General features: G+C 44.6%; 1 protein-coding gene across 2 annotated transcripts in view; it reads left to right on the top strand.

Moving 5' to 3' along the window:
• Positions 1-10,113: 10,113 nt before the first annotated feature.
• SP3 (Sp3 transcription factor) overlaps positions 10,114-20,754 on the top strand; it is a 37,376-nt gene continuing 26,735 nt past the window's right edge. For both annotated transcript variants that reach the window (XM_054208392.1, XM_054208391.1), the window contains exons 1-3: positions 10,114-10,378; positions 10,710-10,834; positions 11,013-11,129. In XM_054208392.1, coding sequence (XP_054064367.1) covers positions 10,372-10,378; positions 10,710-10,834; positions 11,013-11,129 — 249 coding nt within the window. In that variant the 5' untranslated portion in view covers positions 10,114-10,371. The remainder of the gene's footprint in view (positions 10,379-10,709; positions 10,835-11,012; positions 11,130-20,754) is intronic.

The raw sequence follows: 20,754 nt of genomic DNA, 5'->3' as shown, positions 1-20,754 counted from the left end.
CTCTCCCGCAGACCAGCAGAGCCAAGAGTGCCGAAGAAGTCTGACTTACTCCTTCCTCCAGCTGCATCTTCCTCATGGACACCGCACCTCTAGTACAGAAAAAATCAGGGAACTCGGTAACCCTGAGATGTGTATCCCTCACCAAACTTCTGAGAATGCTTAGGCCCTTGGACACCAGTGATGTGACAGGTTAGAAAGTGGGATGAAAGGCTTTCTAACAGCACTGGCTCTTGCTGACTTAAACAAGACCAAAGTCCTGACTGCCAGGACATGAAGTTTTACTCCAGTCTCCAGGATTTGAGAACATGAAGTTGTTGCTTTGTCTAGTGTGCTGCATGCGGATCACTGAGACTCTGGTAAGAATTCCCCACGGGGTCTTTGAGAACACATTCTGGTCCTTCCTTTCATCTCGGGTTTCAGCTCATCAGGTTTGGGAAATCTGTATGGGAAAAAAAAAAAAAAAAAAAAATATCTTTTTTTTCCCCAGAGCGAAAGGGCAAACACTGAGTGTGTCATCTTCAGAGCTGGACGGCAATGGAATAGAAATCCATCACAAACCAGTAGTCCCTTGAGCTGTGAGATCTGATGGGCCTTGGGTGATCTCTTGTGTGGATTCTCCTAAGTGTACATAGCTGGAAGCTCCAACTGCAGCTTTTCCCGGGGTGGGTATTCATAACATCATTCAACTTTGCAGCTTTCGTGGTGTTTAATAAGGGTTTAGCTTAAGCTGCAGTGGGTCTCTCTTCTTTTTACTTAGCAGCCTGTTTTCCTGAAATGTATAGGAATGTAACATTTTTAGCCTTTTATTGCTCTGTCAGATGTGGTTAAAATTGGCTACTGTTTGTTCTTGTTCCCTCTCTTTCTCTTGCACAACGTGCAAGTATGTACGTGCACGTATGTGTGCACACATGCGCACACACACCGAGATTTATTATACATACGAAGAGATAACGATCTCAAAACCCTTTTAATTTCTGTAGGAATCCAGGCTAGGAGAAAAAGTATTGTAATGCTCTTTCTTTGGGAGAGGAAAATGAGAATGAACTAACTTCTTTTTTTTTTTTTTCTATGTAGCAGACAGAATATTCAGTTACCACTCTGTTTAAACATAACGTGTGTTGCTGAAAAGCTGGCACTATTATTGTAAAGTAAAAAAAAAAAAAAAAAAAAAAAAAAAAACAAAAACACAAAAAACCAAAACAAAACTAGTGGGATCCTTGTCCTGGAACTGCATCCTCATGCTTATGCACAGCACGCACGCTTCGCCTCCAGCGCCTGAGTGGTCCTGCTGAGACTGGAGGAACGCGTAGGGAACGTAGGCTTGCCGTGAGATCCTGTCTCCATTACATCTTTTGGAGTTTTGCCATGGAAAGGAAGGCATTTTACCCTTCATTTGTAAGTAATTAAGATGATAGTGGAGTTTTGGAGTTTTCCAACTTTGCGAAAACAAACTAATAGCAACGATCCACTTCAATAATTCGGATATTAATTGACACAAGTGAGAGAAACAATACATTAAAAAATAATTAACTTTCGTTAATTAATTTTTAGAAATAGGAAGGACACCTGCAGGAAGCGCAGGCGTTTGCAAGTGTCATTAGATTGGGAAGGCTGCGCAGTAATTCTGAAATGAAAACAGGTCAAAAGGACCAAGACTTGATCTGCAGCACGGTCTGAGAAGAGGCGTGAACTATGTGGTTGCCAGTGAGCTGCACAGACGTGATGAAGATATGCATGTTTTAAAGATGTCTATAGAAGCCAGAGGTTAAATAGCAGTTAAAAAATGTCCACTGGTGTTTTATGTCAGCACCATCAGCGTGTTATCATCATTTTCAAGCCTCGAACGTGCCTTTTTCAGACTTAAACTGGAATAGATTGATGATTCTTTTACTGAGGCATTTCTTAGGTAAATTTTAATAAGTATCTCTTCCCACCCAAAAAAACCAGTGTTTTCTGTGACCAGAACTGGAATTTCCAATCTCACTCGGCTTTCTCTTCCTTGGTATTTGTGATGGAACTCCACTTGTCTGTGCTATTGCAGGAAGGGAAGGTGAACCTATCTGTTACTGTTGTCTTGCCCAAATGTTAAATTTTGACTTCTCTGCAGCACAGACACCAAAAAACCTGAAATCAACCCTAGAACTTTCCACCTCCTCTTCCATAGTTAATAAGTAGAAAGGCACAAACGTAATTTGTTCTGTTGTTCTTAATGCTTATGTGTACTTTAATGAAATTATGCTTGTAGGAGAAACCACAAAGGCTTTATGCGCCACTGTGGACATGCCAGAACTCTGTTCCAAACAACTGGGGTTCCTCACAGGGGGTGAGAGCGGATCAGGCATTTTGGGGGCATTCAAGCCAGCCAGTCTAGAGCTGGCATGGGCTGCGTGCCATCCCCTACTGCCAGCCAAAATAAAATGCTGAGAACCGCTGCGAGGTCAGGTCCTTCCAGCACCAGGCACCTCCCAGGGAAGGTTCTCCTGCCACACGTGGCACCCAGCCCTCTTCTGGAAGTCACTGCCCACAGCTTCTTCTTCAAAGATCCTGTCAAGGATTGTTGTGTTGCGGTGTTTTGTCTTTTTAAGAAAAAAAAAAAACCACCTCCCGCATCTAAAGACATGTAAGAGCTTAGAGCTGTTATCCGGGTTTATGAATCTCCTTTACATACAAAGGATGGGGCCAGGCTCTTCAGTGGCGGCCAGCAACAGGACAAGAGGTAATGGGCATAAACTTGAGCGTAGGAAGTCCCATCTCAACACGAGAAGGAACTTCTTTCCTTTCAGGGTGGCAGAGCCCTGGCACAGGCTGCCCAGAGAGGTGGTGGAGTCTCCGTCTCTGGAGACATTCCAAGCCTGCCCGGAGGCGTTCCTGTGCAACCTGCTCTGGGTGACCCTGCTCTGGCAGGGGGTTGGACTAGGTGATCTCCAGAGGTCCCTTCCAGCCCCTGCCATTCTGTGATTCTGTAAATGGACGCTCCCTTGATCCCTGGCTGTTCAGACCACCTTAACCCTGTGGCCGTCATGCTGACGGCACTGGGGCTGCCCACCAGACCCTGCCCACAGCAGGGATGTGGTTTGGACTGTACCCCCAGACTTCCTTCTCCTAGAGGGAGCCACAGAGTCCTGCTAACTTTTGCTCTGGGAACAGGCATTCAGACCGAGATTCCTAAAAAAGATGTCACTTCATCCCTCTAAAAATACCTCCTTTCAGAGTACATAACTCCTGCTATTAAGTTTTCAATTTTTCAGTAAACATATGTGCATGTATATAATTTGCCAGTCTCTTTCATTTCCACAATGGCCTACTTTTCTATAAGTACTATTAAAAGTAAAATGCTAAATTGGGAGACAGAATTACGCTAGACAAGACATACATAACAACACACTTTTTTTTTCTTTCAAGAGAATTTATCTACGTTATCTATTTATTTATTTCCATTCCAATTTTGTGATGGACTACGGAGAGGAATCCTTAGATGCCATTTTACTGATTCTGCAAGTCATCGTTACGGACTTCTTCCTCTGAACAATTTTTCTAACCTTACCTAAAGGATCTATGTTTTTTTTCCAATTGTTTCTAGAATTACATTGTATCTGTTGTGATGACCCTGAAGGGTAGGAATTAAGCATAAACGAACCGGATAATGACAGGGCCCAAAGGCAGTAAATTTCAGGAAGCTTGAAAAAGAGAGATATGTATTTCTGATTTAAGCAAGGTGAAATGAAGGAGTTGTCTACAGTGATTTACCTGCTAAAGGGCAAGTTTTCAGCTACATACCCCTCTGCTTTTTCCTGCCACCTCTCTCCAAATGGGAGAGAGATTAGACGAGCGTTTCCTCTTTGTAAGGAACAAATTTTGTTAATGAAATAAGTTCCTCCTTAGATGGAATAAGCTGCCATTTGAGTAAAAACCACCCGAATTTTACAGAGAAGATATAATTAAAATGCTCTTTATTTATTTGTATACAGAACTGAAAACAAGCCAGTACAATTAATGGGGGAAAAAACCCTCTCGTGCAAGTACATTAAAATTCTTGTGTCTTAGTCACATAGTTTAACACAAGAAAGAAAAACCAGCAGAATTAGTTTTCTCTTAACATGTAATTAAGGACAGAGCCTGTTTACCAGTCAAATAATAAATGTCCCCATGGAATCCGACAATTTGCAAAATATACAAAAAATATATCACTCAGGGAGAGTTGCAGCTGTAACAAACCAGGAAGAACTTCTGACTAAAAGGGAACATGACTTATTTTGTCCTAATTGCTTAAAAAAAAATCATAAATACAATGACTAGGCTAGAAACAATGTTCCAGAGGACTGTCCTCACACATTGGCATGTGTAGAGCCTGGACAGACTTTCTGTTGGCCCCATTATTTGAAGATTTGTCATCTGTGTTGGTGAAGAGTCACAGCCTTTAGATTTGCGCACAGACTGGGTTGTTGGGCTGCTTAGTCACAGGTTCTTCCTCTTACCGTGGCCAGGTTGCGTGTCTCGGAGTCTGTCAAGTGCAGAAAGCATCTGGAGCTGGCGTGTCCCTGCTGTGAAGGCTGTGCTGTCTATTAGTTCACCAGGCCACTCTTTATTCCGTAAACAGCTCCCGCTGGACGCAAGCAGGTCAGCGGTACCAGATGCGTCCCCTGCTAGCAGCTGGATCCAGGTACCACAGATTTCTCTTTGACCTCTCTTTAATGGAGCTGTTTCTGGCAGAAGCTAGTATTTTTAGAATTGCTTTCCCGTTATAAAACAGAAAAATTGCTCTTCTAAAACCCAATGTCATTTTTAATAAATATTATTTGTCTTTTATATGGTTACACTCGGATACCATCACACTTGTGCAGCAGACTATACAAACGCCTTTCAGATGCTCTCGAGTACTGTTTACGGCTCCTCTAGAGGCCAGAAATCCTGGGCTACTGACAGGATTTACACAAACATAGCCAAAAGCAAGCTCCGGTGCAGTCTAGCAAGCTTGACACCCTGAATTTATCTACTTGCTGCTGCTGAAGGGAGTCCTACCTTCCCTCATCTGCTCCCACCCATGGAGCCCCATACCCCACTGTGTCCGGTTTGACTCGGCTTGCGATGTGGTGAGCAGCGCTTTTGCAGGGTTTGTTTTCTGGCAGTTGTGTAAGTTGATTCAATTATGGCGAGGTCAATGAGCTATTAGGTTGGCTCAGTTGCTTCTGGGCAAACCACACCTACTGCTCAAGCCTGCTCCCGCCTTGCAAAATTTGTGCTCTTGTAGCCACTCATCTCAGACCAGGGAGGTGCTTTCAGGGGGATGACGACACAATGCCAGCCCACACTTTTCTCTGACCACTGCTTCTTCCTTGCTGATTTTACACCTGGCAAGGACTCATTTCTCTGTTGATATCCAAAGGGATGAACTCCAGTCATACAACGATCTCCAACTACTACGTGCTGACTCGAGAAACCTCCCAGGCCAACCTCCTGTCAGTCCTGCCTGTGGCCCTACGTAAACATCTCCCAATATTCTTAAGCAGACGGCCCCACACATGATGCAGAAATTAGGAGTGTGATGTCTAGGGCTAGCAGCTAGATTCTTTTTCCCATTTGCTAGGATTTAAACTGGAAAAGAAGGCCGAAATTCAGAATGAAGCTGAATTCTAGTAAGCTTAATAGGTCTGATTCAGAACCTTGTAATTATCTTGGGTTTTGTAGTACCAAGTAAATGTTTGGTACTTAGAAAGCAAAACATATGGCCCTCCAGATTCTACTGAAATTTTAAACGGATGACTACAGTACAAGAAGGTACCTCAAATTCAAAAGGATACCTCCGCTGAATTGTTTTTTGTGTCCTAGTTACTTTTTCAGGCATGAGATTTACAGATAATTAATTACGCTTGTTGTCCCTTCAGTAAAGGCTGCGTTTTAAGGTAGTTTGTGGAATCGTTCCTACTGATTCTTCAGCACCATTTTAAACTCAGCTTTTCAAAGTAAAGCGACCCAGGTCTGAGTTCTCCCAGTGCTACAGACCACACTGCCGCAGAACACATCCCTGCGCATCTTGTCCAGTTGCACTCTAGGCTTCAGCATGGTAAACCCACCACTTTACAGAGGAATGGAGTAACATGGATGTAAAAACTGAACTGGACCACATACCAACGACCCTTAAATAACACGTTACTTTAAATCAACGCAGGGTCACCAACAGAAGGGACTTCTAAAGGCAGAAATAATATGTCATAAGTCAGAAGTCTGAAAGGAGTATACAGACACTTCCAGGCATAGCAGGCACTGTACTGGACGGAAGTTCGGTTGGGTTGTGCACTTCCTTCCAAACTTGTACTGAACCCATATCCCCACAGAGACTGACCTCCAAGACAAACCCATGAGAGATAAATTACAGTGTCCAAACGCAGCACTGAGATTACAACTGAACTACAGGGTAGATGTTAAGTTCTAGCGTTCTTTCCAATTTGCATCTTATTTGATCTTTCAAAACCTTCCCTGAAGTTTCATCAGAAGCTGGTAGGCATCACTTCCTCTCCCGAACTCTACTGCTACTCACCACAAAGGCCGCGTCTCAGTTCTGAAACAGCTGCATTTTGGTATCTGGTGGAAGAATTATCATTATGCACAGACCAGCGCTGCTTTCTCTGTACCTGCACAGCTCACATTACAAGACACCGTTTTCAGCGAATGGATTGAGAATTCATCCCAGGAGCTGCAGTTTACCACAAGCAGCCTAGAAGCAGGAGGCAAGGGCTTAAAGGAGCAAGGCCCTTTAATAATAAACTGGTCATGGTTAGTTTGTTCAGATCGCATACTGATACAGTACATCTGGTGGGTAATCTCAAGAAAGAGGAAACAATGGCTCCTCTAATTGGGCATGGCGCTCAATCTCTGTGGGGATATGGGCACAGTGCTAACTCAGCAGGAAGACCACCACCTAACAGAACTTCCAGGCAGTACGCACACGATGATCTCCCCGATGCGCATAGGATTTTTCTAGTGAACAGCTTGATGCTTGTACATGGATAAACAAAAAGCTACAAATAATGTCTTTTCTCATTTCCTTGATTTTTTGGTTTTTTTTGCTTTTCATGTGTTCTTAATCTTCACTGGGAAACAGTAAATAAAACCACTTTATTTTTGTTACCAATCAGCTTCTATTTAACATTTCTGATTGAGTCTCTTCCTTACAACTCTTTTTCATAATAGCCTACCTTTTTTGCAACTTTATTGTAATTTATCTTATTTTTATAATAGTCTTTTAATATTCTATTATGTTTTGCTTCTTTTTTATCTGAATATTTTCATCATGATGTCACCCTAATTTTAGGTACTCGACTAGAAAAAGTTGTTCCTCAACTAGCGTTGTGAGGCCTATTTACATCTGAGTTTTACTGCACTGAAAAACTCCTTAACACGTAAAAAAAAAATCCCATTATTGATATTTCAAATCCTTCTGTCCTAAAGCATTGCAGTTATGTATCAACCCTGCAATCCGATCCATACAGGTGAACTACTCTTTTGACAACATCTCACTGAGGTCACAGAGCTCTCACAGTACCTCCAACTGTAGAAGAACTGTCCTAGACAACATAATCTTCTTAAAGCAAAATGCCATCAATGATGTTTGGCAATACCCTGCTGATTAGCAAGGGCTGGTTTTTTTACTATCATTCCCACCTTCCCAGCATACGAACAGGAATTATTTCCTCTTACAGATCAATCTTTAAATGAGCTGCTTCCTAGGTTATAGGAAGTCCAAAGTCATCTGTTACAGTTCTGGTTCCAGGATGACAGGCCTTTCACCAACAACTTCTGATATGGCAAAACAAAGTGCAGGTTTTATAGCAGCTGTAGAAGACTTTTTTATTAGATACTACAGTAGTTTTGTGGATCGCAGAATCTTGCATTTTTGTTTTTCTCCTGAAATTTGCTTATGTATATATACTGACTCATTTTTAAAGGTTGTGTGTTGTAGCTTTCACTGGCTAAAAAATATTTCTGACGTTATTGTATCACTATGTCAAAATAAATAGGACTTCTGTTCCCAGTTACAACTTTTGCTTCTCAGAGCGTTCTGCAATTAAAATAAAAAACATGAATTGCAAAAAAAGCTTCCTCTCCTTTGTGGCTACGTTACTTAACTTCACAACAACTGATTCTAAAGTAGAATCACAAGAGATTATGTAAACAAATATAGACATTTTAAAAACAGAAGCGGGGTTTGGTTTTTTTTCTACCTCGGAAAAAATGAATTGTGACAAACAGCTTTGGGATTAATTTACAACTTGCTATTAAAAGTCACCTGAAGGCACTCTCAACATACCGGCAAAAGTAAATGGGCTTAAAATAAGACTACACATCACACAGTGACAGCAATCTCCCACTGACAGGGAAGATACTGCAGTCTTCCTCCATCAAAACTTCCTGATATTAAATTCACATTTTCTCAATGCATTTTCTCCTGTTCTGCAACAGTTTCTAGGCTAAGCCTGTGCAGTTACTGCAAGGTCACAATGCTGGGCTGACTGAAAAGCACTGTTTATTCTCTGCTCACAGAAGCTGTTGAAAATCCTGTTTCTGTTTCTTAGTTACTAACTTCTCCATGGGTTTATCTGGGCAGCCCGTGGCTTCAGACACTCAGCACAACTATGCACATATGAGACTACGCTCACTGTATCTGCTTGGTAATTCTCAGTGATAATTAAATATCGTAATAGGAAAAGTAGGTTTGAGTTCTCCAGCCCAACGCCTTTCAGCCTCATTGGCAGATTCCCTGGAACACCACATGAAAGGTAACTAAGACAAACTCATTGCTGAGGGGAGTCGACAAGCAAAGGGTCAGCGTCGCCGCCTAAGCCGAGGGGCTGTCCCACCGCCCTGCACGTGCACTTGACGTGAGGACAGGCCAAGCTCAAGCTGTTTCCCCTTTACGGGAACCCTTCACAAGCTGCATGGTGTAACAGAGAAACAGGCCCCACTCGCAGTCATTTCTGTATCATCCCATACTTATATAATGCTTTAAACATATTTCCTGCCTCCGTTTAGCAATCCGAGAGCTCCCGGTTTCCTTTGTGTTGCATAACGTGAGGGACAGAGCAGCGAACTGACGCCGAGGGGAATCTCATTAATTCCCCGTAACAACATCTGCTGGCACAACCGCTCCATGGGCGCCAGGGCTCGGCTCCCGCTGGGAGCGGAGCACGCTGTCACCCTCCACGCTCCCCTCGCAAAGACGTGCGTCCTTAAAACCCTACTCGCGGGCTCATCCTTCACGGCTTTTGTTTTACAAAAGAGGCAAAGGCACTTTTTTTTTTAGACTTAGCCCTCCCGGGTCGGCCAGGTGCGAGCCCGCCACGGCCCCGACGCTTACGCAACGGCCCGCCGGGTCGGCCATTGCGCTGCGGCTCCCGGGGCCGCCAGAGGCCGGCGCTGACCTACACGCCCCCCCCCCGCGCCCGGCAGCAGGGGGCCGGCCTGCTCGGCGGGCTCCAGCACCGCCACCAGGCAGGGCCCGCCCGGGCGGGCCGGCTCCCCTGGGGACACCGCGCCGACATCTTAGCGCCGGCGGGGGACAAAGCGCGGCGGCGCTGGCCGCCGCCCCGGAGCCGCGGCTGTCACACGGCCCTCAGTGACACCCCCCGCCAGGGAGATTTCAAACGACCGCGGCTCCATCCCGGCGCCTCCCGGGCACAGGCGCACCGCGCCGCCCGCGCGGCGGGGGAACGGGGCGGGGGGGGAGAACGGGAAGGGGGGGGGGGGGGGGGGGGGGAAGCGCCGCCGCGCAGCTGTGCCTCTGCGCTGACCCCTGCGGCGCGGGCAGGCGGCCAGGCCCGCCGGGCCCCCTCGCCCCGGCGGGGGGGAAGCGCGGCGGAGGGGCGGCCTCCCCGCGGCGCGGGGGCAGCGCGGGCCCGCACCGGAGCAGGCCGCGGGCCCTCGGCGGCTCCCGCTCATTGTTCCTCGCACAAGCCCTGGCAAACAGGAAGCCGCCTCGGCATGGGGCGCCCCCCCCCCCCCGCCCCTGGCGGGTGACTGGCAGGCCGGGCGGCCAGTGCGAACGGCGGCGGCGGCGAGGCGCAGCCAATGAGCGAGCGCGCCCGGGCGTAGGCGGGAGTTCCGGGCTGGCAGGGCGGGCGGGCGGGCGGCGGTGTCGGCCGGGCCCCCTCTCCCGCTGCAAGCCCCACCTTTCGGCTTTCCCGCACCGTCAATCAAAATAGGAAAAAAAAACCCGGAGTAGGCTCGGGCCGCCGCCGCCGCTTCAGCCCGTGAGCACAATAAGCATGTCCCCGGCGGCAGCCGCCTAGCCCCCGCCAGCAGGGCCTGTGTGCGAGCCAGCCAGCCTGCCTGCCTCCCGCCCAGCCAGCCAGCCAGCCGGCCGCTCGCACTCACACCATGACCGGTACGTACGCACCGACCGAGCCGCCCCGCGGGGCTCCCTTGCTCCTGCTCCTGCTCCGGCCCTGCGCTTCCCCGCTCCGGCCCCGGAGCGTCCGTGTGCGAGCGAGGCGAGAGCGGCACTGAGAGCAGCAGCAGGAGGAGCAGGGGGAGGAGGGAGAAGAGGGGCAGGGGCAGCAGCACGGGGAGGAGGAGGAGGAGGAGGAGGAGGGCTCCGTGCGGGAGGGCGGGGGGAGCGCTGGGGTTAGGGGGGGGGGAGAGGGAGGGAGGGAGAGGGAGGGGGGTGATCGCTCCCGTCAGTGACTCTCCCCTCCCCCTCCCCGCTGTGCCCGCAGCTCCCGAGAAGCCCGTGAAACAAGAGGAAATGGCTGCCTTAGACGTGGACAGCAGCAGCCACAGCGAGTATCTCCAGCACGGCAACGGCGCCGCCTCGGCCTCCGCCGGGGCGGCCGCCCCCCAGGTAAGCGCAGGCCCGGCCGGGCCCCTTCCCCCCCTCCCCCGGGTGACACGTTGTGAGCGGGTGCGGGAGCCGGTGCCGCCGCCGCCGCTTCCTGTGTGCGCGTCTGCGAGGAGCCCGGTCGCTGTCCCGCACTAACCGCCACCCACTTTCTCTCCCTGAACCCGCCCATTGTGGGTAGGACGCTCAGCCGTCACCGCTCGCTCTGCTGGCGGCCACCTGCAGCAAGATCGGCCCGCCGTCGCCGGAGGAGGATGAGGCCGCCGCCGCCGCCGCTGCCTCTCACTCTGCCGGAGCGGTGAGTGCCCGCCCCGCCGCTCTCGCACGGCCTGCCGGGGGGAGAGACAGCACAGCCAGCCAGCCCGCCCGCCCGGGGGGAGGGACGGGACACACGGCACTGCCCGCCCGGGGGGAGGGACGATAGCAGGGCCGACCTGCCAGGAGAGGGGTCCCCGGGCTCCCCTGCCTCTCCAGGAGGAGCCGGGCTCCCGGGAGGAGGAGGGAGCCGGGCTGCCCCCCCCCCCCCCCTTCCTCCTCCCCCGCCATTGGGAGCGGCGCCTTCATTTACTTTCAAAAACGGGGGGAGGCGGGAAACCTCCCGGCCCTGGCACCGGAGCGGCTCGCTCGGCACCCGGCGAGGCCGGGAGGCACCTCACCTCCACCTGAGCGCAGCCCCGGCACCCTCTCTGGGCTGTCAGCCGGCAACCGCGCACCCGGGCGGGAGCACAAAATGAAGGCTGGCTGTAGGGAAGGATGTAGTTAGAAGTAAAATGGCTGTTATAGAAGCGAACGCGGCGGTGGAAAGCTGCTTCCTGTATCGACGCTGCTTTTTTCTAGGCGCAGTTATCATGCGGTCCCTCGCGTTGCAAACTGAATTTCTGTCCTTATCTCTCATGCGCTGTTGCCTCTGAAGGGAGCCTTGATGACCTTGGGACCTTGTGTGATGAGATGGATCTTGCAGGCTAGAAATGTATTCTTGTTGAAGCTAGCTTAACCATCTCTGTAACAAAAGCCTAATGGAAACTCATATGTTCCTTAACTGGTCTAGCTAAACTCTCTTCTTGACTTATGCTCATAAAGTTAAAAGAGATGGGGCATTTCCAAATAACCGATACCTAAAAAAGGTCTGTATATTAAAAGGGAGTTCCTAAATACCTTTTAAAATGGCATGATGAAGTATTTTCTGGCCATAGTCCTTGGGAAATCACATATATTCCTCTGATTTTTTACTTTTTTTTTTTTTTTTACAAAAAGGGTTCTGAAACAAGCAGAAAAAGCTCCTTGTTTTTTTGCTTTTAAAGTAAGTTTTTTTTTTTTAAACTTGCTGTACAACAGCCATTTATGTTTTTAGGATTCTGCAAATAGGAAAAAAAGCTGCAAAGCGTTTTACTGGTGGATGAAATGGCTTTGGCAAGCTTTTAACAAATGTCAAAATGTTAATGATAATGTTAAGTTTACTGAATACTCGAGTACTACACTTTAAAATACTTTTAAACTGTACATTTCAGCTTACTTTACGTGAAGGGAAGCTGCAGCAAAATAGTTGTTTGAGGTCATGCAGCAGGTTGTAGCCTAATGACAGAGCTCGAAAATATATTAAGATTCTCACCCCCTTTCAAGTGTCCTTTCTGCTGAACCTGCTTATTTTCTCACGCAGTACACTTCTGAAAATCTTTCTAGACATTCTTGAGTGCTTGCTACCTCTAAAATTTGTTTCATAATACCAGATGCATACAGTGCTGAAAAGTGGAACATTGGATCTGTCTCTTGCATAAACATATACATTGAAAAGTGAATGATGCTTAAATGGTAGCTTGCTTTCCCATATCCACCTTAAGGTTGTTCTCATTTCAAAGCTGGAATTGTGCATCTTGAGGATGGGTTGGTCTCTTAGCTTGAGCAGTTCTAGGTCTGATGGGGGTACTAGAGTGCTAGTCCAGGACAAATGGTTCCTGATAGTTCAAAATGGGCAAAGTGGTTTTGAAATAGTACTTCTTTATTCCCGTTAAATTAATCTGTTGTTATGTTTATGTATAAGAGGCTTTTCAGGGCAAGGCAGAAGCAATTCAAGAGAAGCCAAAATCTTAGTTAAAACTAAACATGAATATAAACTCACTCACTATTTCTCATACATGCAGATAGGCCCCTCCTACATATTTGCCGTGAGTTAGGCTATAGCATTCTGGTAATTTTTGCACTCCTACAACATAGCTCTTGAATGATTCAGAATATTTTGGGTGGAAACTAAATATAAATTGGAGGAGATACCTACAGTAGCTGAACTAGACACTGGAGTTAATTAAGATGACCTTAGTAAAGGGAGGGACTACAGTCCCCAAAATAAATTCCTTGTGAAAAACAGAATGCAGAAAGGGATTTAGTGCAATAAGTTGGTTTTTTTTTTCAGGTCCCCTGAGTGTATCTTATTGGGGGGTGGAGGAGGGAGGGACGAAGGAGCTAAAAAGGCTTAAATTGTAGGTACCTCGTAATTCATAGGGAAAATGAAATCTGGACACAGGCTTACTATCTTCCTGGGGTTTGTGATGCAAATCCCTTTCCCAGGAGTATAGATGAAGCAGTTTGATATTTGCTTATGAGTGATGGTGCCTAATGTAGCAATGGGGAGATAGATAGTCCTTTCTCAATATCTTTTATACCCAAACTGCTGAACGTCTGGTAGAAGTATCAAGCCATATAAATGGATAGTAGAAGTTAAACTGGGCGTTTCCTTTTAGAAGCATTTGAAGAGCTTGCATGTATAAGGATAGCGGTGCTGTGTTTTTGGGGTTATTTTGTTAATGCTTTCCTGACATTTGCTTGGTAGGACCTGAAAGGGCTGGAGCCAGTATGCTAGGCTGGCCAGTTATTGCGTACTGCTTTCCTGGCTGAAATGGTATGCTGCAGCTGTTCCCCAAGAGACCAGGAGTATGATTTAAAAGCAACAGCAACAACAAAACTCCCATAGGAATGCAGGGAATATTGCGTGTCTGGGATTCGGGGAAGAGCTGGAGCAAATGTGATTGTGTTTGCTGTGATCTAGTCGGCCCTGCTTTGAGCTCAGGGGTTGGACCAGATGACCTTCAGAGGTCCTTTCCAACTGAAATTATTCTGTGATTCTATGTTGGTATCTGAATCCAAGCCTGCTGTTTGAGTGGACGCCACTTTTATGCCACTGAAAGGATTAGTGTGGAAATAAAAAGACTAATGAACGTGGCAACTGCTTCATATGGGAAGCAAGTGAAGAAGACAGTTGACAGAACTGAACTCAACTCTGTTCTCCCTTCCATCCTGTCAATGAACTGGGCAGGATTTCTCTAGTCCACAAGGTTTCCAGCTCAGCCCAGGATTCTGGTTAGAGCTATATTTACTTTTGGATGACAAAATACTTGTAGGCATTGCTGCTGATCTCTTTTTTGTGCATTGATGGAAATTGCAGGCTTTCATCTTAGGCTTTGACACCATGATCTATTCTGCCTGTGATCATCCGACACCAGTGCTTTGTGTCTGCCTGCTGGTGTTTGGTTTTAACGTAGATGGTCTTGAGTTTGTGGCTTGCTTACCTGAGAATCTTTTCCTCAATTGCCATACTGCTGCATCCATGGTTGGCTTAGATGCTTGCCATGGAAACTTCCCCTTGAATATTGCTGCCTGCTGGTATGTATGAAAGCCTTGCTGGGATGGTATGCACTACTGCCTGACCTAGAACGACAGCTCCTATGTTTTGACCTCTGGATGTCTTTCCCTCTCTTGGGAATTAAAAGTCTGAGAAGTTTTAGTTTGGGTCTTGCTTTTTCACTGTTTATCATTGACTAGTGATTCTACTTTAAACTTTCATATTTAGGATTCTTTTTCATTTAGTTGTAAGTACTCTAGTTTCATTCCAGTTTAAACATCTGCAAAGATTTTAGCATTAGGTGAAAAGGAGAAGCAAAGCAGAAGGTGGCAGAGCTGTCCTTAGGGCAGAAAACAAAAGAGGAAACGGATTCTAAAATTTAGGTCAGTTGTATGGCTGTCGCGTGATCAGATGATTGTTTAAGAAGCTACAAGGTTGATATGTTAACCAGTTGTTTATGTTCTCTTACTTCATTGCAACTCTCTTGAACGATCATGCTCTCAAGGGCCATTCTTATGGTCGTGCTGGGCATAGCTGGGATAGGTGAGGATACAGCGCAAGACTGGTGCGTGTGTGGGGTGGGGGGACTGGAAGGTGGGTGAACTGGGAAAAGTGGCAGGCTGGCTGAGAAAGCTGCTGGCTCTGACAGCTGCCAAAGAATGGGAGCTGTCAGAGATGACTGCCCCAGTTGTGGTATATAGTTGCATCTAGTGCACTGCAGGCTGCACTGATTCTTTAGTCTTTAAAAAAAAAAAGGGGGGGGAAAAAGCAGGAGGGAATGATTTATTTGTGTTGTTGCTTACCAACAATATGTGGAAAACATTTGGAGAGGTTAATAACTAGCAATGTGGGGAAGATAAGTATCGTTCCTCTGCTGTAGACAAAGCATTTGTTTGTATCTTTTACAAATAAAGGTTGGAGTGTTGTAAGACTGCTTTGGCATATCTCAAGCTTTAGAATTGAGTATCAGTGCTTCACAGAACTTAACGAAAATCTGAAATTCCAGTTTGTTTATGCCTCATAACATAACCGTTTGAGATGCAACTAGCTTAACCTCACTTTAGGTGGAAATAGTAATAGTGCTGCAGGATAATATAAAGGCATTTTAAATTTTGTGTTTTCCGCTAGGCAAAATTGTGGTTGAGTGCCATGTGTCAGAGTTATCCATACTTCTCAGTCCTCTGGCCTATATGATGGTTTTGAGGAAGTTCAAAGTTATTGTGACATCCATTTTCTCCTTTATGTGTGATAATCTATCTTCCTGATGCTAAGTTTCTGGATGTGAACAGATGTACCAGAATGTGTTCAGAAAAGTCTGCCTGGGATTGTCTTGCCTCTCTCTGTTTTATACCTTTGCAAAACAGAGGAGTTTCAGGTAGAATTAATGTAGTGCTAACAGTATGTTTCCTCTGCTGCTGTCCAAAAGCTCACCTTTTAAAATGTTCTTTGATTTTCACCTTCTAATTATGTCTTCCTAGTGCTGGATCAGAACCAAGTGTACAAGTTCTTTTACAGGTGCTTTAAGGATGTTCTTAAAAAAATTGTTTATTTCTCTTTACAGTTTTAGAGAAAGTAAGAAAATATATCTTTTAAAACATTTCCACATTTAAAGACAGCATAAAACAAAAAAGTTCTCTCTCTGGTATTTAAACATTAGTAAAAAGTGTAAGATCTCATGGAACAGTTGAGGCTGGTAAGGATCTCTGAACATTTCCTGGTCCAACCCGTTTGCTCAGAGGAGAGTCAACAAGAGCAGATTGCTCAGTACTGTGACCAGTGGGTTTTGAATATCTCCAAGGATGGAGATTCCACAACCTCTCTGGGAAGCCTGTTCCAGTGTTTGATCACCCTTAGATTTTAAAAAAAAAAAAAAGAGAGAGAGAAGTTTTTACTTATGTTATGGGGGACAGAGTCAAAAGCCTGACTAAAGTAGTCATAAATAATATTCCCTGCCTAACCCCATCTATCAAGCCAGTTGTCTCATCATAGAAGGTTGTCAGGTTAGTTAATTAAGCATCATTTCCCCTTCCTAAGTCTAGGCTGACTACTTCTGATCACCTTTTTTTTTTTTTTCCCAAGGTTATTTGAAGGCTTTTTTTTTTTTTCTCAGGGTTATTTGCTCCACTGCCTTCCCAAAGATTGAGTTGAGGCCTCAGGGTCCTCTCTCTTGCCCTTCTTGATGATTTGGGCAAGCCTTCAGCACCTGAGTTGAAGGCATAAGAAAAATGAACCATTTTACACAAACCTCTATGCAAAATTCTAGTTTGGCATGCAGTTGTGTAGAGATTAATACATGTATAGATTAATAATTAACAACAAATGAAGTTACATACAATCTGGTTAAAAATGCCTCCTTGTTTCCATGTCTCATTCTTTAACACTGCAGATTTCTTGTTTCTACTACTGTCACAGACATTGTATTGTCTTAATTTACACAGGTCCTGAATTTCTACTGATTAAAAACAAGCTATTAAAGCTTTGGGTCCAGTTGTCCATCTCAAGCGAAAAGATGCAAATGTTCTTGAAATGAGACACAATTAAATGTTAAATATGTTTCACTAGATTGGAATTATCTTTTAAAATAGCATTTTAAGCAGACCCAGATAATACTTTTTCCCTGAAACGTTATTTCATTCTCCAAACTTTTGATTTGGGCAAGTGTATTTCTCTGAATTGAGTGGTTTCATTGGCAGAGGTCTGAAACGTGCAACAGAATTAATTTGCCTTAACAAGCAGCTTTGTGTCAGCTGAACCACAGTGACTGATGTTGAACATGTTTTTAACCTATGTCAAATACAAGATAGAATGTATTAGCTCATACCTTAATGAAAGAGTTGAAGCAAGTGCATTTTATCTTACGTTTGTAATGACCTAAGAATGCGCAGATAGTTTACTGTAGCTTGGTAAATACATGGTATTAAACTCGTACATTAGAGCCCTAACTCTTTCATAAAACAACAATTTGCATGCGGCAGTGGCCCATCTTGTTCATTAGGTATGTGATTTTTAAATATTTAGGAGCTCGTGACTCATTATCTGTCCACTTCTGCTTATTTTGCTGATGCTTTTGCTCCAGGACTAAATGGGGCAAAAGTGACTTTCTGAAAAGTGCAGCAAAAAGCAGTCCACAATAGACTAGCGCAAATAAACGTTGGGTAGTTCTTTAGCAATAAAATACTGAAGGCTAATGGCATGTGTCCAGTTGATCACATTTAACATGTTGAAATGCAGATGCCTACAACACATACCAGTTCTTACAGGCATGATTCTGCCCTTTCCAGTTTCACTTTGTGAAGGATGTTTTATTTTTTATCACCCAAATCCTGTCCCTCAACATGGTTTAGATCACTTTGTAGAGGTATTTTATCTTCTGTATGTGTGTCTCCTTCCATATTTGACTTATTGTTGTTTTAATTTTCTTTAAACAAATTGAACAAGACAATTATTAGATTTTTATTTATCATGACATCATTCTTCAGGGATGAGAATTTCAGCTTAGAGAGATCTCTTTATTTTACGTGCTGCAAATTATGCAAGGCTTGTTAAAGAATCAAAAGACAGGCTGAACAGCGGTTCTTGATTCCACTCTTTGGTGGTACTTGACCATTCATCAGGTGGATGTATCATTTGATTTTAGTTCTTCCTGTGCCTTGTGCCAGCTGCTCTCTCTGCTCTGTTCCTGTCTCTTTCTCTTGTTTCCTGATACTGCTTCCAGTGAACTCCCCGTTGCTTCCTGTTCTCTCCTCCTTGGCTGAGTCCTGCTAATGCTGAACTTTCCTCAGATCTTTGTCCCTTCCTCTTGACACGGAGCCTTTGGATTGCAACCGTCCAGCCTTCTCTTAAAGGAACAGCTTCCAAATAACTGCTGTCTGAGTATCAGTTGATAAGGAAAAGAACTGTTGCTTTATCTCTACCCCCTAAGTATTTTTCACTGATGACCGAGAGACAGTAAACAAACTCTGGTCTGTTAGGACTGTGCTGTAAAGATCAGTAAGCGAGTGGGCTGTACATGTTGCTCACCTATCAGTGGTAGAACTTGGAGTTACTACAACAATGCTTAATTGCTTGAGGATGCAGTGAAAGGTTACTACTCTTTTTAGTTGGAAAAGGAGTCCAAGAAATGTCCTACTAGCTCAGCAGAGTTTGAGAAAGGGTGTTACAGTCCAGCTTTGTTGTGCCAGTTAAGGTTAGAGATCATCCTCCAATACTTTTTACCATACAGGGTTTTTTCATGCTTTAATACTAGCAGTTTTGATAGCTGCCAGATAGCTTCTTGAAAGCCTCACCCTCTTTTTGCCCCTCCCTCCTCATGATTCATCTGGTAGTGTCTGATACAGCCAGCTCGAAGAGCAACATGTGAATAACAGGCATTTCATGTACTGTGTGTAGCAATAGCTTCATGTGTGCATGGCTACCCCGGAGGTCTCCATGGGCTGACAAGTGTACCAACTAAAAGAGTGGCTCTGTTGAGCTAAAACCCTTACAGAGCAGGATTCGAGGGAAGATTTCATGAGATCATGACAAGGTGAAGAGAGATGTGTGCCCAACGTGAAAAGGTCAAAGGCCATTGAATGGTGATATGGAAATCAACATATGTTTGGGGAGGAGAACAACAATGTAGGTCATTTCCATATCACGAAGGAGACAGGTTCCCTTTGAACTATTTCTGTGGAGGATACTCATATGTATTGTGTATGAGTAGACATAGACATAGTATTGCTTATCGGGTTAGTCCAGTTATAGCCTAAACATTCAATATTTGCTTGTACATAGTCTTAAATCAGTGAGAAATTATATCAGACTTGTAATGGTTCCCATTACTTTTTCTTTCTCCCTTGTTCTAATAGATACTATCAGCACATTATATTATAGATCTATTTTATAATGACACACATTAAACATATAACAATCATATTTTTGCTTTTGGTATATTCTGACTGATGGTTTCTGATGACTTTTATGGATCTTTTGATACTTTATAAAACCTTCAGTTAATAAGTATTTACATACTAGTGAACTGAGTAGTTATGAACTTTCTTAGCAGCATTTCAGCAACCGGTACCTATGTGTAAACAATATTAAACACAAAGAGTATAAAGCTAATGTGGTAGCAAAGGAAAATGGACTTTTTTGCCTTTTTCTAGATAAGATGGTGCGATATGGAATGCTGCATATTTTTTTCTAATTCATAAATTATAAGCTTGAAAGACTAAAGGATTTAAATACATTCTCTAAATGAAAGGCTAATCAGTATAAGAGGAAAAGAAAATAATAAAATGGAATTACCATTACTCCTTTTTCTCTTTCTGATCCTTGAGGCATTAAGGCCATAAAATTAGTTTTGTTCTGGTGACGCTGTATTTATTTACTAATAAACTACCTGAAAGAGTATATATATGTATGTTTCAGGGCAAAAGGAGGCTAGCATTCTTTTTTTTTGTTCACAACTATTATTTGTGCAGCTCTTGAAAGGAATTTAGAGCCAAGATGTGTGTTTCCTTATTGGAAGTGAAGCTTGCCAAGCACAGTAAAACTATTTCTTTTAATAAGTACTCAGACTTAAATGGAGCATTTTTCTTGTACATGTGAACATTTTGGTGTCGCGGCTTGGAATAGGGTAAGAAAGTGAAACTAGCAAAGTCCCAGCCTACACCGTAGAGTAAATTCATGCAGATGCGTGCCGCAGGATTCATTCAGGCTGGCTAAGTCTCAGTGCCATGTTGAAGAAGAATAAGCTGTGTGCTGTATTTTGTATATCCAGGTTTTATTCTAAAGGAAGTCAGAGTGCAACCTCAGAAGGCAGCTGCGATACGCTCCAGTAACTTCCCTAGCAGGAGCGATCACAGGATCAGTGCAGAAGAACAAACTAGAGCTTTTCTTTCTATGTCCTGTGGACTCTGCCAAAGGGACAAAATTTATTTCACAGAGCTGAATGAGTTGTAAGACAAGTCACTTACTTGTTGCTAAATATTAAGTTATTCCATTGGTTTACTGTAGTGCCGTAAAACAGATAAGGAGAAACTTAACTGCATCTTTTTTAGATTGATGGTTATTTACAGTACCGAGTTGGTTGACTACGCAAATCTGTGCTAAGCATTGCAGGATTTTAAATCTAATTCTTAATACTCTATTCTGAAAAAGCTTGCTTTGGTAAAGAAAGGTAAGTGCAATTTACCTTTTCTTTACTGAATAAGAAACAAAATCATACTGCATCAGCCCTTAGGTTCTTTAATCTTCAGCCATTTGGGGATCTGTTCTGAATCACTGACCTATTCTATTGTTCCAACTTTAATGAAGATGGATTTTTTTT

The sequence above is a fragment of the Rissa tridactyla genome, chromosome 7 (assembly GCF_028500815.1).
Source record: "Rissa tridactyla isolate bRisTri1 chromosome 7, bRisTri1.patW.cur.20221130, whole genome shotgun sequence".
NCBI lineage: Eukaryota > Metazoa > Chordata > Aves > Charadriiformes > Laridae > Rissa > Rissa tridactyla.
Note: the sequence above shows the minus strand (reverse complement) of the source record. Positions and strands in the feature narration are given on the sequence as shown.